The sequence below is a fragment of the Ammodytes marinus genome, assembly GCF_949987685.1.
Source record: "Ammodytes marinus genome assembly, chromosome: 20".
Taxonomy (NCBI): Eukaryota; Metazoa; Chordata; class Actinopteri; order Uranoscopiformes; family Ammodytidae; genus Ammodytes; species Ammodytes marinus.
This window is the reverse complement of record NC_137224.1, coordinates 2,149,888-2,166,808: the sequence shown is the minus strand read 5'-3', so window position 1 is coordinate 2,166,808 and position 16,921 is coordinate 2,149,888. Positions and strand designations below refer to the sequence as shown.

Sequence of the window (16,921 nt, the reverse complement as noted above, 5' to 3'; positions counted from 1 at the left end):
AGAGCACGTTGAATCTTGAATGGAAGGGACGAAAATTTGCAATGCTATTTTCTACAATAGTCATGCCTTTTTCCAAGCTTTTTGAATAGAATTAAAAAAGAAAAAAAAGTATATCCTAATATAGAATACGAACAATTCCATTAACATGGATTTAAATCATGGAATTACAAATGTAGATAGGCCTACACAAGGAGATACCCAAGTTCAAGATATGGATATGGATCATTCGGATCCAGTTTTGATGTGGGCTCCAAGCGGAAGGCGTCTGTTATCTGGACTTCTGGGTTTGAATGTGGTGTTGCTAGGGGCTGCGCTAGTGGCCGGGCAAGCTTTTAACCCGAATGGTTTGAAGCACCAGGAGCCACAGCTGTTTCTGTTGCTTCTGATGGGTGTGAGTTTAGTCTGGATGTTGTGGTACCTTCTCTGGGCCCGGAAACAGCCCGGCATCTCCCCACACAAGGACCACCATGCCGGGGGGATCACTGTCACATGTAAGCTATACTGTTTTATTTTTGTTTTATTTTTATTTTTTTGGTCTGAATTGTGCTATAGAAATAAACTTGCCTTGCCTTGCCTTTAGTGAGTAACTTTTTCATATGTTTGTTGCATTCAAGCCATCGGCAAATGATTCTACTACTGCTTAGAAAAAAACTGATTTAACATCTGCCAGTGCCTGCGTTTACGACACCAGTGTGTAAACGGCTGTATGTAAACACTGTGTGTGAGCTGATAGGCTTAATCAACCGAAATGTATTTATATCAAAAAGTTACGCACTATAGCTTAAAAGCACAAATTAAACTTTCTTTGTATAATCAAGTCTCTCCTTCTCTATCTAGTGGTCCTCCTGCTGTTTGCTGCCAATCAACCGATATTCATTCATGTGAAAAAGTTACGCAGTATAGCTTGAAGCAAATCTCTATAATTCAATCTCTCTTGCCTTTAAGGTCCATTCAATTCCAATTAATTTTCCATGATATTCTAATAACATGACTATCACCTGTATATGAAAAAGATACGCACTATAGGCAAGGCAAGGCAAGGCAAGGCAAGGCAAGTTTATTTATATAGCACAATTCAAACACAAGGCCACTCAAAGTGCTTTACAGGGGCAAGATTAAAATACATAAAACACATTAGAAGACATTTAAAAGCGAATGAAAAGAAGTAAAACATTTAAATAAAATAAAAAGTACAGGTTAAAATGGCTATAGCTAACTATAGCTTGAAGCACAAATTAAACTTTCTTTGTATAATCAAACCTCTCCTTGTCTATCCAGTGGTGCTGCTGCTGTTTGCTGCCTTCAGTGTGCTGCTGTATATCTGTAGAACTGGATATCTGATCAGCATGAGGGAGTGTAAGCCGGCTGCTACAGTCTTATCCCCATTCATAGAGGCTCCTTTCCTAGCCATGCAGGTAAAATAACATTTATATATTCTGGTTTAGAAATCAGTTAGAGTGAGAAATACATTTAACTGTAAAGATTTCAAGGTGTTTTAGAGGATTATTTATTGATCATGACATGTTGGAAAAAAGATTATAAAGTATTAAGTACCAGAAATGAGAGGAGAGAAGTTTTTTTTCTTCATTTTGCACTTTGATAAAGATGTAAAAAAGTTGAGAAAAAAAAATCTAAATGTTGGGCATAAAGTTGAATTATTTTGTGAAAAGAGTCAAGATGTTGTGAGCCGGCTGCAGTCTTATCACCATTCATAGAGGCTCCTTTCCTAGCCTTGCAGGTAATTAACATTATATTCTAATGGTAAATAGTTCAAGTGTAAATTCATTCTAAAATACAGTAGGTTGAAAAAACAGCAAAAAAACTAAACTAAAGTAAGAACAATGTTAAATAGTAAAAATGTCAAGGTATTTTTAAGTGTTATTTATCAATCATGACATGAAGAAATAAGTTAAGAAAAAGAAAAGAAAAACAATATAAGTGTTTGTTTTTTTATTATGCAAAAAGTCGAAATACTATGATAAAGATTTGAAAAAACTATTTTGTCAATGACTTTGATAAGAATCGAATTTAATAATTAACTGTCAACTGTAATCTCATAATTTCGACTTTAGAAAAAAAACTATTGCCAATTTTTGCATGTCTCCTTATTGTCAAGGTTTTTTTCTATACCACATAAGCACTCTTAATTTAAATACATTTCTAAGTTATGACTCTAATTACATAACTGTGTATTTTTTCTTGTAGACATATTTACTGTGGGCTCACTCCAAAGACTGCATCCACAGACACAAGATAATCACCAGGTGCATTCACTACTGTACTCTATATTTAAATTACTTTTTATGCAAATATTTTACATATTTTCATATTTTTCTTATGTATTTGTCATGTCTTGTTTTTGTTGTATATTTATTTACCTTAATATTTGAATATGTGTGTGTGTGTGTGTGTGTGTGTTTGTGCGTGTGTGTGTGTGTGTCTGTGCGTGTGTCTGTCTGTCTGTCTGTCTGTGTCCGTGTGTATAATGCTGCAGGTCTGGGCTGATGGTCATCCTCTCAGCTGACCTGCTTTTGTGGTTAAACGCAGTTACAGAAGACACGATTCACGAGGAAATTGAGTTAGAGAAACAGGACCAGCTTCATTTCAGCAACACAAACTCATCTGAGGCAGAGCTGTCTGAGCTAACAGGTAGTTAGTGGGAGGTTTTCAGTCTTATCTGTCCGTCTAATTTAGCATTCTTTATTTGGGATCTCTAGATATACAGCTCTGGAAAAAATGAAGCGACCAGTCTGGATTTTTCTTCAATCTTTATCTCTACATTACATAATGGAAATGCTCTTAATGATATAATTTTTGTTGTGAATTTGATAGAAATGTTGTCAGTAGTTTATAGTATAAAACCAAAATGTAAATTTTTCTCAAACATATGCCTGTAAATAGTCAAACGAGATACACTGAACATTTGGAGTGATCTCTTAATTTTTTTCCAGAGCTGTATGAGATGCCAATTAGACCAAATGTCATGAATACGTGCAGATACACATCTTCTTGCCGAAAGCTGTGCTTGTGTGTGCATGCTTTCTATGTGTGAGGTTTGTGCTATTTGTGCACATCAGTTAAAGCCCTACTTCACCGGTGGGAATATGAAGGTGTATTGAACTCTGAGATCCTATGTAGTATAAATGTGCAAACATTTTAGAAATCGGTTCACCCTAGCCTGAGAAAAGGCAGAAAGAGTGTTTTATGGTCTCACTGTCTAACCCTACATGTTCCCATGTGTGACATCACATCTGGTAAAATGTACCCCACTTAAAAAATACTATTCCTTTAGTATTTTCTCATATATCCCGCGATTTCTCCTCCAAGGTTTTGCCAACTCTACCTTGTGCCAGTGCAGTGCGAGTGCAGCCTGCCTCACCTTCAGAAAGGCCTTTGAGATCCTGTATCCCTTTAACATGGAGTTCTACCTGATGGCTGGATGTATGATCTACGTTATGTGGAAGAATGTAGGCCGTAGAATGAACCCCGGTCACCACCACGAAACTCAGAAACTCACCCTACATGTGGTCTACAAAGGTGAGTGAGAGGGATAGTGAGTGAGTGAGTGAGTGAGTGAGAGGGAGGGAGGGATAGAGAGTGAGGGTGAGTGAGTGAGTGAGTGAGTGAGTGAGGTTGTGTGTGCGAGTGAATGAGGTTGTGAGTGAGTGAGTGAGTGAGTGAGTGAGTGAGTGAGTGAGTGAGTGAGTGAGTGAGTGAGTGAGTGAGTGTGTGTGTGAATGAGGTTGTGTGTGTGAGTGAGTGAGTGAGTGAGTGAGTGAGTGAGTGAGGTTGTGTGTGTGAGTGAGTGAGGTTGTGTGTGTGAGTGAGTGAGTGAGTGAGTGAGTGAGTGAGTTAGTGTGAGTGAGTGAGTGAGTGAGTGAGTGAGTGAGTCCACCTTTAGGTTATTATGAAGCTTACAGTACATTACACTCATACTATACGTGTCTATCCGTAGGTGGGATCATATACGGCTTCGTATTGGGCGGCTTGGTCCTCGTGTCTGGAGTCACCATCTTCATTCTATACCAGGTTTGACTCTCTCTCTCTCTCTCTCTCTCTCTCTCTCTCTCTCTCTCTCTCTCTCTCTCTCTCTCTCTCTCTCTCTCTCTCTCTCTCTCTCTCTCTCTCTCTCTCTCTCTCTCTCTCTCTCTCTCTCTCTCTCTCTCTCTCTCTCTCTCTCTCTCTCTCTCTCTCTCTCTCTCTCTCTCTCTCTCTCTCTCTCTCTCTCTCTCTCTCTCTCTCTCTCTCTCTCTCTCTCTCTCTCTCTCTCTCTCTCTCTCTCTCTCTCTCTCTCTCTCTCTCTCTCTCTCTCTCTCTCTCTCTCTCTCTCTCTCTCTCTCTCTCTCTCTCTCTCTCTCTCTCTCTCTCTCTCTCTCTCAAAATTAAAAGCCAGACTAGAACTATTGGTGTTATCCTAGACTCAGATTTAAAAGGTGGAGTCAACGATTCTTCTGGAGAACGCTTGTTATCAAAATCAGTAAATATCTCCCGATGATCCACTACCATATACATACTGGGTGTGCACACTGAAAAACACACGGTACTACAGTTGGTAGCCACAGTGGGCCTCACTTGTTTGGCATACCCCTTGTTAACATACCAGTTTACAGTACACACACAGTACAGACAGGTAGCAGATCATGAGGAGATATTCACTGATTTGATCAAAAAGTGATTTTGACAACAAGCGTTCTCCAGAATCTTTGGCCTCTGTGCATAATTTTTTTTTAAATTTTAAATAAACTATATACTTTTTTTTGTGTTGATATTTCATTGTAAATATCTGTGAATCACTTTGAATTGCCTCCGTGAGAGGGAGGGAGAGAGAGAGTGAGTGAGTGAGTGATTGAGTGAGGTTGTGTGTGTGAGTGAATGAGGTTGTGAGTGTGTTGATATTTCATTGTAAATCTGTGAATCACTTTGAGTTGCCTCTGTGTATGAAATGTGCCATACATAAATAAAGTCACCTTTGCTTTGCGTTGCCAGGTTTGGGTGTCTCAGTCTCAGCGTCGCTTTACTGCGTTCCTCATATTCTACGGCTACCACCTAGCCGTGATGCCCGTCATGTCTCTGTGCTCGCTGGCTGGGCTGCTGGTGTACAGGCTCGAGAGGAGGGCCAACGAAGGTAAGGCAAATTATATAGACATAATTATTATGTATTTTAAAAATTTGATATGCCCTATAACCGTTAAATGCTTTTTTAAAATGATCTTTATCTCCGTGCGAGTGTGCTTGGAGTGAGCCCTAGTGCTTACTGTTTTTCAAATTCAACTTTATTGTCGATTCCTGCATTATGTTCCAGACATACAGATGAATCGGAAATATTTTTTTCTCCGATCCACGGTACAATAAGTGCAATATTTCTAAAATATAAAGTTAAGTAATATATACACACTTAAAATGAACTAGTTAATTGCACTTGACATTTTAAAGTGGGTAAAACTACACAAAGTTTATTAAATATAACTATTTCTAATTTTTCCTCTGATGATCATAAATTACATGCAAAAGCAAACGAGACCATCAGTGCAAAGAAAGAATGCTATTTTTATATAGTTTTTCTTGATGCCTTTGTCATGGGTATACGCTCACCCAGGAACAACAGCTGGCGTAGTAAAAACACTATCGCTTTTGTCCAAAACGGGCGCTACAATGAACACAAACTGAAAGTTCCTTGGAGCATCTTTAAGACTAATTAGTCTACTACTTACTACTACTTTTTCAAGGCAATCGGTTTCTGCAATTTTTTTTCCGAGAGTCAGGTCAACTAATCAAATTTTACTGTGCAATAAATAAATGATAAATTATGAAAAAAAATTTAAGGCGTATAGAAAAAAAGTGAGTGAGAGTAATTTATCTTTGTCCATGATAGCGAGGTGAAGGCTGAACTATTGCCAAAGCTTATTATGCCTTATACCCTTTTATAAAATTTAATTTAAATATCAAAACAAAAACCTGATTTAAAGCTATAGTGCGTAAAGAATTAAAGAAATGTCTAAATGTTGCAGGCGGACACAACCCGACTCGTAGTTTGGATGTGATGCTACTAGTGGCAGCGGCGTTGGGACAGCTAGCTCTGTCATATTTCTCCCTGGTCGCGGCCTTAGCGGTCGGCACCCAAGGGCCTCTGGGTAATCTGGACCTGTCCTACTCCCTCCTCAGTCTGATGGAACTCATTCTACAGAACATATTCATCATCGAAGGTCTGCACAGGCATCCAAATCTATTCGCTAAGAGGAAAGAGAAGCAACGGAGCAGCATATTCAAGGTACAAAAATAATATGGGATAACTGCATTTTTAAGTGAATTTTTTAAAAAGTTTGCAAGAGTTTGTAGTTGGGTAGGAAGATAGGATCCTCATGCACAACAGATACACGGCTATGGAAAAAATTAAGAGACCACTCCAAATGTTCAGTGTCTCTTGTTTTACTATTTACAGGCATATGTTTGAGTAGAATGAACATTTTGGTTTTATAATATAAACTACTGACAACATTTCTTCCAAATTCCAATACATTTTTTGTCATTAGGAGCATTTTCAATAAGTTATGTATGAAGATTTGAGAAAAATCCAGACTGGTCTCTTGATTTTTTCTGGAGCTGTATATTTTTGTAAATTGCTTTAATTTTATACTCAAGGTGTTATTTAAACCACTTTTGATGTTCCCAACTTGTAATATTGTCCCAAGGGTCTTTTTATGTGGCCATATTGGATTTAGCTGAAAGCTGAAAGTCTACACAACTTTTGAACTAGACATCATGCAGAGACAAATGACCATATGTTTCTTTTTTGCGAGCGTTTGAGGACATTTCAAGTTGCGCACACACACACACACACACACACACACACACACACACACACACACACACACACACACACACACACACACACACACACACACACACACACACACACACACACACACACACACACACACACACACACACACACACACACACACACACACACACACACACACACACACACACACACACACACACACACACACACACACACACACACACACACACACACACACACACCAACATCTTAATAGGTTGACTAAAATGTAAGTTACAAAAATATGGGATGATGGGGACCCAACATTCCTACCCAACTGTTTGTTATAAAATGATACACTGTCCCACAGCCAAAGAAAAAGGTCTCCGTGCCGACACAAGAGGAGAGACAGACGGATATTTCGCTGCTGGATGGAAATGCATCGTCTTCTGTCCCAGTGCATGATGGGAAAAAGCCCTGGACCAAACGAGCCATTCAGGAGATCTGTGCTTTCCTCATCCTATCAAACGTCATGGTAATGTCACGTGTGTCTTTTGGTATTTAAAGCTATAGTGCGTAACTTCTGTTGAATTCTGAGTAACAACAACAACAACACTGTCGGTGCATCTACATGAGATGAGGCCTTCAGTGATGGCGCATGGATTTGAAACATTTCTTGGGCTCTTCTTGGGGATTTTTCTGAGCTCCTGCCCCAGTGTCGGGGAGGGGGGGGGGGGAGGGGACACCAGTTTGTAAACGCTGCCATACTGAGAAATACTTTTTGGACTTTTCTGGAGCTGATAGGCTTAAACAACCTTATGTCAACTCATTTTGGCGATGGTCTAGAATGAAACCAACATTCATTAATAAATAAAAGTTACACACTATAACTTTAAAAACTTATTTTAGTTGTTTTTGCACTCAAGCAATATAACTAATAACACAATTTTTTCACTCTTTTCAGTTGTGGGTGATCCCTGCGTTTGGCGTGCACCCCCAGTTTGAGAACGGTCTAGGGAAACAGTTCTTTGGTTTCAGCGCTTGGTTTGTGATGGTGAACCTGGGTCAGCCGCTGAGCGTGTTCTACAGGATGCATTCTGTCGGCGCTTTGATGGAGCTGCTACTCTCTGCGTGATCAATACGGAGGTCTGACATAATGGCCTAGGGACTGTTTAAAAAGGTGCACTATATGCATTTTCAGTTGAGGGGGCTTTGTTTACATTTGCAGAGCCTGCTAGTTAGTTTACAAAACAACTTTCTGAGGCTTTTCTTTATGCTATCAAACCCTACATTTTTTTCAGTGAAAAAAAATATATTGTCATCTCTGAAACTCTGTCGAAAATGCTTTGTATGAAATAAATTCTTCTCAACTGAAACAAATCAAATTTTTTCGATTTTTTTTATTCTGACAGAATATATTACAAGGTATTCACATCTTTTGCCGTTTGTGGAATTTTTTTTCACCCCGGTTTAGGTTACAACAGTATCCTTCAGTCTCAAGTGTGCAGTCTTAAACAGTAGTTCATATAAACGTCCCTTTGTTACTTATATTATTACTTATCCTATATTTTTGGCAATGTGATAAAACTCATGTCACATTTCATGATTGAATTTAAAGTTTAACAGGCTTTTGGCAAAACGTCAACTGCACTAACATCACCATATAAATATAGATTTTTTTTTCTCACATTCTTATTTTTCGTTTGAATGCTGAAAGTTGGCAGTAGCAGTGAAGTTACTTTCACCGTGTTTCTTCATGAGTTACACCATAAAGCTGTGAAATGTTCCTTTAATCACAGTTTATTTGTGAGTGAGTTGAACCATCAGATGTTGTTTGTGTAGAAAATGTTTCACTTCTTAAATCCTCTGGATCTCAAAGAGCCGAATGTCCGTGTCGTACCAGATTGGAGGATCCACATTCCTACAAACAAAAAAGAAAAGAAAAAAGTGATTGTTAAAAATAAAAGCTTGTTACTCTAAGCATAGTTTGAAATACATCTACCTGCTGCTTCATTGTCAGTTTTAGTTTTCTATCCTAAACACTTTGGGCCTGATCTACTGATCTACACATTTACATTTATAAAATTAATTTAGCACACGCACTGTGATAGTCAAAGCCTTAAAATAGTTGTACTAATTGTGACCGAGTCTAGTTTTAATATATGTTAGTTTGCACACGCAATTAAGCATTCTTTATTTAGGATCTTAGTAAATCAAGCCCCCAAATGTCACAACAAAGAGGGTCTATATATATATATATATATATATATATATATATATATATATATATATATATATATATATATATATATATATATATATATATATATATATATATATATATATATATATATATATATATATATATATATATATATATATATATATATATATATATATATATATATATATATATATATATATATATATATATATATACATACATATACATACATATACATACATATACATACATACATACATATATATACATATATATACATATATATACATATATATACATATATATACATATATATACATATATATATATACATATATATACATACATATACATACATATACATACATATACATATACATACATACATATCAGGGATGGAAATTAACTTTTTTGCCTACCAGCCACTGTGGCAGGTAGATTTAAAAATCTACCAGCCACTCATCTTTTTTACCAGCCACTTTTTATACGCAATATCTTTTTTAATATATGCGTTAATGTTAAACAATACAATAGTAAGAATAGCTAATGAAAGTGTTTTTCATACAAATGTTTTCCATCAGAAGTCATTTGTACTGTAAGTAGGCCAAGGAACTGAGTTGCAAATTAAATGGTACACTCTTACTATATATGATACACAATACACGCCATCTTTATTTCAAAACATTGTATCATTGAACTCCATACTCTGGGTTCAATGCAACTTTTTTTCCCAACTGGCCCGCTTGGCCAATAGATCCGAGTGTTACTGGCCCCTTGTATATTTTCACTGGCCCTGCAGACACCTTTTTTTCATCATTTAGTCAATAATTATAATACAGTATTGAAGTTACCTTTAGATTTCTTTTTTCTTTTTAGTTAATGATATGAAATGTTGATATTGTTTATCACTTTCTCCATATGCATTAGGGATGTGAATGTGTCGACACATTGACCGGTTTTCCACTTGCGCTCAAGTCGAATTTAAAAATAGAAATCTGAAAATCAGGGAGTTATGCCGTTTTATTAATGGGAGATGTCACCGTGTCACGTCTGGTGGTGAGCGCGCTGCAGGAGCGTCACTTCTGCAAGGTGCGTGCATGAAGTAATCAGCTACACATAAGAGTCCGGTGTGGGACCATTTTTTCACTGTTGATAAAAAACAGTGCAGTGCAAAAGATGCAGCATAATATTAAACGCTCGTCTGAGACTATGACGTTAAATCATCTAGAAACACACGATGCCTTCGTCCGAGCAAAGCAGCGTTTCACCGTGAGATCATTAGTGAGTGCGCGAGCCACCGCACGGGGAAGAACTCTGTGGTTTGAGGCTCAAATAATAACCGGGGATATTCTCCCCGTTAGCGATACCGATGGGAAAGGCTTCCCTGTTTGTATGCGATCTGATTGTATGTCTCGAGCCTTAAATACAAAGCCATGTCGGCAAACTGACTGCGCGACTCAAGGGACTATAGTGAGCCGAATCCCTCCGTTAGTTTCTGTTTCAGCCGACACAATTAAAATCACCTCTAAGCACGGACAGCGTTTAAATAAAGCATCTCATTTGTATTACCATTAGGGCTTTGATGCAAATACTGTAACAACGGCGGCAGCTCTGCTGCTTAAAGGAAAAGCGCAGTTTTCACTTTATTTTCAGCACCTCAACCTCTGCTGTGGGAAGAAAAAAAGGGGGCAAAGTAAGTCGATTGATTTGTCGACTTATGCCTCCACACGTTAACTCGCAGATAGTATTTCCTAGCGGAGCGGATCGCGCCGTAGTTCAGTTCGACTAGAAAGGCAAAAAGAAACTGTTGAACTGTGTAGCGCCCTGTCATCATGTTCATGACGAATGTATTAAATATGCAAATTAGATCGGACCTGACTGGAAAGTATTACCCGACACAGTGGCGGGTGAAGTGACACAATTTACACGCCAGCACGCAAATCTACCCGCATTTGGCGTGTGGCGGGTGTTAATTTCCATCCCTGATACATATACATACATATACATATACATACATACATATACATACATATATATACATATATATACATATATATACATATATATACATATATATACATATATATATATACATATATATACATATATACATATATATATATACATATATATACATATATATACATATATATATATATACATACACACAGTATATACAGTATATATAGAGGGTCTGTAGAGAGTGTGTACCGTAGATAGATGACGCCCCACATGTACGTCCTGAACCACATGGCGGTGCCTGCGTTGGCCTGGTACTTCCTGATGAGGATGGGATGGGGCACGGGCAGCAGACCCACCAACGTGCCGTGCTGAAGGAACTTTAAGATCTCTGACTCATCCGTCAACCCTCTGACAAACACAACAACAATGTGTATAAGATTCAACATTCAAAGTGTGTATTGTCATATGCACAATAATAAACATGTTCTCAGTCATACAATGAAATTCTTCCTTTGTTTTCCACAGACTGAATGCCAAGAAAGGAACACGAACATATGCATTATACAAGTACAAAGAGATGCACTGACTGTAAAAATGACAAAGCTAGGAAAACTCAAAATATCTCAAAGAAACTGACTGAACTAAACGTTTGGGTTTTGAGGCTAAAACTAAAAGTCTTAAGTTAACATCATCTGTTAATGGAACTTTGAAGTTTGAGTTCTAGATACTAAGAATTAAAAAAAAGTTTAAACCTGCAGTGTGTAGAATTTTGGGTTTTATTTCCCAGCAGATTTTGTAGAAAGTAATTATAATATCCATAAGTACATTTAATTTAGTGCATAATAGCTGAAAAAAAAATTGAATTTTTTTTCCCCTTAGAAAGGGTCTCATATATGTCCATATTTCTGCATATTTTGGACCAAGGTCTAGTGCCGCCATCTTGAAAGTGTCATAGTTGGAATGTCATCAGGTGCATTGTTTAAAATTTAGAATTGTTCTTGTCCTTGAAGGCCACTGTAGCTTCTGTTATTATTCGAAAGGGTTGGGGTTACCCAGGGAGCGTTGCATTCTAGAACTTTGTAGAACTTTCTTGATGATGTGATATTACACACTGCACCTTTAAGTTGTTCTAACTTAATATTTTAAAATCTCTGAGGAACACAACAGCAACAATTCATACAAGTGATTTAAAGCTCTGATAATCAATACTCAAATCAATCCAAATCAGTTTTATTTAATATAGCCAAATATCACAAATAGAAAATCAGCAAGAGATTTGAGATGTTGGTCATTCAAAATGGCGGATTTTTGGCAAATATCTGGAAAAGGAGATGTGGAATGTTATATTTTGAGGAAGTAGTACTCGTTTTTTCCACTTGGCTTTTGAGCTGTTTTAGTTAATGACATCATTACCGACCAAGGGGCATTCATGGACAATCGGAAATTATAAAATCTGATAGATCATACAGTGTTTTCAGCTTCTGGCTAGGATAAGTGGTTGGTTTATAAAAAAAGCTTGTGATACAGCAAGACCTTAAAGACCTAGAACACATTTTGGCCCGCCTGACTCTCCCGTATTTATTTGGATTTTCTAACCTATTCTAGCAGTCATCATCAAGTGCCATACACCATTTTATTCAGGAGAACCTCTAGTTTCAGTCTGTTTAATGTATTAAGTGTCTTACTTGTCTATGCAGATCTTCTCCACCTGAGGAACCAGCACCTGAAGCAGACGCATGATGGTCTGCAGAGGAAGCTTGGACTTCCAGGAGGAAACCTGAACAAACACGAACAAACACACACACACACACACACACACACACACACACACACACACACACACACACACACACACACACACACACACACACACACACACACACACACACACACACACACACACACACACACACACACACACACACACACACACACACACACACACACACACACACACACACACACACACACACACACACGGATGGAGGAGGAGCTTTTTTTAGGGTCTTTATAAAATTCTAAAAACATCTGCTTGTCCCTTGCATTTGTAACGTGTTTTTCAATTGTTTAAATCTCTCACACACACACACACACACACACACACACACACACACACACACACACACACACACACACACACACACACACACACACACACACACACACACACACACACACACACACACACACACACACACACACACACACACACACACACACACACACACACACACACACACACACACACACACACACACACACACACACACACACACACCATTAACTCCAACTTTAAAGTCATTTACCATAAAGTCTTTACAGTTAACACAATTACGTTTTGTGCGGACTAAGGTGCAACAAATACAGAGAAAAAAGTGAAAAGGGGAATATACAAGAAACAGTGCAAAGAACGTGAGACAGTGCAGGACATAACAGTTCAAGTTAAAGGCAACAGTTGGACAATAACATGTTTGAAGTGGCAAGGCAAGGCGAGGCAAGTTTATTTCTATAGCACGATTCAGACTCAATGCCATTCAAAGTGCTTTACAGGGGCATAAAATATATCAAGATTAAAACACATCAAGTATAGAATAAACATTGGAAAGGCGAATTAAAAATATGAATAGAAATAAAACATTTAAAAAAATACAAGAATTGCAGGCGATACTGATACAATTGTATGACCATTTCACAGTGTGCAGATTGCAGAGGAGCATATACATCATGCTGGCGGACGATACATGAGCTAATACTAACAGAAGCAAATGGACAAGCAGATCAAAACCCAACAGTTATAACAGACTGGTACTGACCCAGTCCGGACTAGCGCTCCAGTTTACTGACGACACACTGGACAGTCGGCTCCTTGTCGCCTCTGAGTCTGTGTGAAAGACCTGAAGACAGGGAGAAAGAAGGGGAGTAAAAGATGGAGTCAGTGATTCTGGATAACTCTCAAAATCTGTGAATATCTCCTCACGATCGGCTACCCTGTCCACAAGATTTTTTTTCAGTGCACATACACAATACTGACAGGTAGCAGATCATGAAGAGATATTATTCACTGATTTTGGCAACAAGCGTTCTCCAGAATCACTGACTGCACCTTTAACTAATTATATAAGAAAAATACTTAAAACAATGTGTGTGTGAGATGTGCATGCGTGCGTGCGTGTGTGTGTGAGTGAGTGAGTGAGTGAGTGAGTGAGTGAGTGTGTGAGTGAGTGAGTGAGTGAGTGTGTGTGTAGCATAGTTACCTCGTGGTCTCTGTCTGAGTTGGACTCTGTGTCGCTGGCGGCTGCTATAGCGCTGGTGTCTGCGGCAGCCGTCTGTCTGTCCGTCTGTGTGTCTGTCTGTGTGTCTGTCTGTGTGTCCGTCCGCGTGTCCGTCCGATACGGCACAGTGATCATGGTCCCATCCTCACTCACCTGGGCCTTCTCTGTTATCTTATCAATACCTGAAGGGAATGTAGGATGGTGTATTAGGATGGTGTATTAGCGCCACTGTAGGTATAAAAAAAAAATAATAATTAAAAAAAAATTAAAATGTACAATCGATGTCTGAGAATGTTTTCTTGTCAAGCTTCAGCTTTAATCTTGTGATGGATACATTATATTTTTCATTAGCATGACCCCTAAATGTGTTATTTTTATAGGAACAAAACCACCACAACAATCCCTTTATTTAGTGGGGAAGGGATTATTGAGGCAGTTCTCATGTCTGTCCTATAAAACTACATACACAGTCATTACATACAAACATACATCCCAATATACAGTGCTATTTATATCATAGAAAGTAAAGGAAAGTATAGTATAGGAAATATGTTTTGTAAACTAACTGCAGGCTCTGTGAATGTAAACAAACCCCCCTCCTCTGAAGCTGCATAGTGCACCTTTAAAATATAGAAAGCATAGTAAAGAATACTATTATTATATAGTTTTTCTTAACACCTTTGTCATGGGTATACGCTCACCCAGGAACAACAGCTGGCATAGTAAAAACACTACCGCTTTTGTCCAAAAGGGGGCGCAAGAATTAACACAAACTGAAAGTTCCTCGGAGAACCTTTAAAGCACAGAAAGTATTATAGTTTACCTCCTACTTATATTACTGTGAAAAGAACATACACTCCACTTTATGCAGATTATATATATATATATATATATATAGCAAGCATAATAATTCACCACCTATATATATAGGGCCGGTTTCGCAGACATGGATTAAGCCTAGTTCTGGACTAAATTGTACTTTCAATGGACAATCTCCATTCAAAATTCCATTTAGTCCAGGACTAGGCCTAATCCATGTCTGTGAAACTGGCCCATAATCTCCTACCTGGTGTGGCTTCTAAACTGGTCTTGAACATGCCGGGTTCAGGGGGTGCAGGAGCGTGCCTGGGCCCCTCGGCAGCAGCAGCTCTGGGCCCCTCGGCTGTCTGTGTGTCTGTGGAGCTCCTACGGGAGGCTCCAGTCTTATGCCTCTTCTGCAGCGCGCTGTGGATAGACGCCCGGTCACACGGCAGGTTGGCTAGCTGGTGGAACACACTGCGCTTACGGATGATCGCGTACACAAGGTTAGAGTTACCTGGAGGGAGGGAAGTAGGGAGGGATAGATAGATAGATAGATAGATAGATAGATAGATAGATAGATAGATAGATAGATAGATAGATAGATAGATAGATAGATAGATAGATAGATAGATAGATAGATAGATAGATAGATAGATAGTAACTATAGCTTCTTGTCCTTGAAGGCCACCATACTGTTGCTTCTGTTATTATTTGAAAGGGAGGGGGGTTACCCAGGGAGCGTTGCATTGTAGAACTTTCAACACTAGATGATGCGAAATATTCAGATATTACACACGGCACCTTTAAGTACCTTGTGTACGAAAAGTGCAATGTAGATCAAGTTTTAATTTGATTTCTCCAGAATCACTGACTCCACCTTTAAAAAGTGTCTGAGTTTGATAAAATATTCTGGCTACTACGGCATTTATAATAAATAGCACAGGTTATACAGTTTATATATTCAACTAAAATGGAATAGATTATTACTAAGTATGTTTTAATTAGTGTGTAATTGCTTGAAAATAAATGTCTTTCTCACCGTCAAACTGACACTGTATGATTGGGCAGGGTTTGAGGCAGGGTTAATATTGAAAATAACTACAAATATATATTTTTTCAAGACAAGACCATGGCTGTGTTCTAATCCACTTACTTTCTGCTATTTAGTATGTTTAAAAAAAAGATTTAGGATGTCCCAATTATTATTTATTTGGCCGTATCTTTCTCACCGTCAAACTGGTACTGTATGATGTTGTTGAAGACCTCGAGCAGGAAGAAAACAAGATGGTGGTTCTGAGGCGAGGAGAAGAGGAACCAGGATGAGCTGAAAGCCTCCAGCAGGTGCAGCAGCTTGTTGGCAGCGACCATCGACAAGCTCTTCAGATACGGGGAGACTGGGGACGGGTTAAAGGGACAGTGTGTAGAATTTATTGTGGATGGTTTGAGGCAGGGTTAAAATTGAAAACTACAATTAAAAATGTTTGTCAATGATTTTTTTTTTAACTGTGGTGTAGGGGCTCTTACCACTACACCACAGCGCCCCCTATTTACAACCATATTTAACGGCTATTATCTCAACATTATTATTATTTTTTCAATACTCTGAACCAAAAATCTCAACTTCTAAAGCACTTACATCAACTAAACTTTCCATAATCATTGTTAGCACTATTCTGAAGGTTGTTACGAAAAACATTACAATTTTTTATCTAAAATACAGCCAAACTTAACACTAGTTTGTGGTTTGTAAAAATGTCAAAATGCAGTTATTCGTTTCAGCCACTAGGGGGCAACATATACTCACTGTTCACTATGATTGTGAGCAGACAGTCGAACAGAGGCTGCAGGCGCTGGTGTCCACTGGTGATGATTTTATGGAAG

General features: G+C 38.3%; 2 protein-coding genes across 2 annotated transcripts in view; one reads left to right on the top strand and one right to left on the bottom strand.

Annotated features, from left to right (window-relative positions):
- Positions 1 to 8,141, top strand: LOC307267064 (proton channel OTOP3-like). The gene is made up of 10 exons (XM_080049267.1): positions 1 to 491; positions 1,279 to 1,415; positions 2,206 to 2,264; positions 2,495 to 2,649; positions 3,328 to 3,537; positions 3,956 to 4,029; positions 4,987 to 5,125; positions 6,009 to 6,268; positions 7,152 to 7,316; positions 7,746 to 8,141. The coding sequence occupies exons 1-10, from the start codon at positions 146 to 148 to the stop codon at positions 7,914 to 7,916; spliced, it is 1,716 nt and encodes a 571-aa protein (XP_079905393.1). The 5' UTR covers positions 1 to 145; the 3' UTR covers positions 7,917 to 8,141.
- Positions 8,142 to 8,480: 339 nt separating this feature from the next.
- The window catches only part of hid1b (HID1 domain containing b), a 25,154-nt gene continuing 16,713 nt past the window's right edge, over positions 8,481 to 16,921 (bottom strand). Inside the window, exons 12-19 of the mRNA XM_080049420.1 lie at positions 16,845 to 16,921; positions 16,270 to 16,434; positions 15,306 to 15,554; positions 14,222 to 14,421; positions 13,781 to 13,861; positions 12,653 to 12,744; positions 11,217 to 11,375; positions 8,481 to 8,702 (exon numbers count right to left, since the gene is read on the bottom strand). The exon at positions 16,845 to 16,921 is cut by the window's right edge and continues 2 nt beyond it. Coding sequence (XP_079905546.1) covers positions 8,639 to 8,702; positions 11,217 to 11,375; positions 12,653 to 12,744; positions 13,781 to 13,861; positions 14,222 to 14,421; positions 15,306 to 15,554; positions 16,270 to 16,434; positions 16,845 to 16,921 — 1,087 coding nt within the window. The 3' untranslated portion in view covers positions 8,481 to 8,638. The remainder of the gene's footprint in view (positions 8,703 to 11,216; positions 11,376 to 12,652; positions 12,745 to 13,780; positions 13,862 to 14,221; positions 14,422 to 15,305; positions 15,555 to 16,269; positions 16,435 to 16,844) is intronic.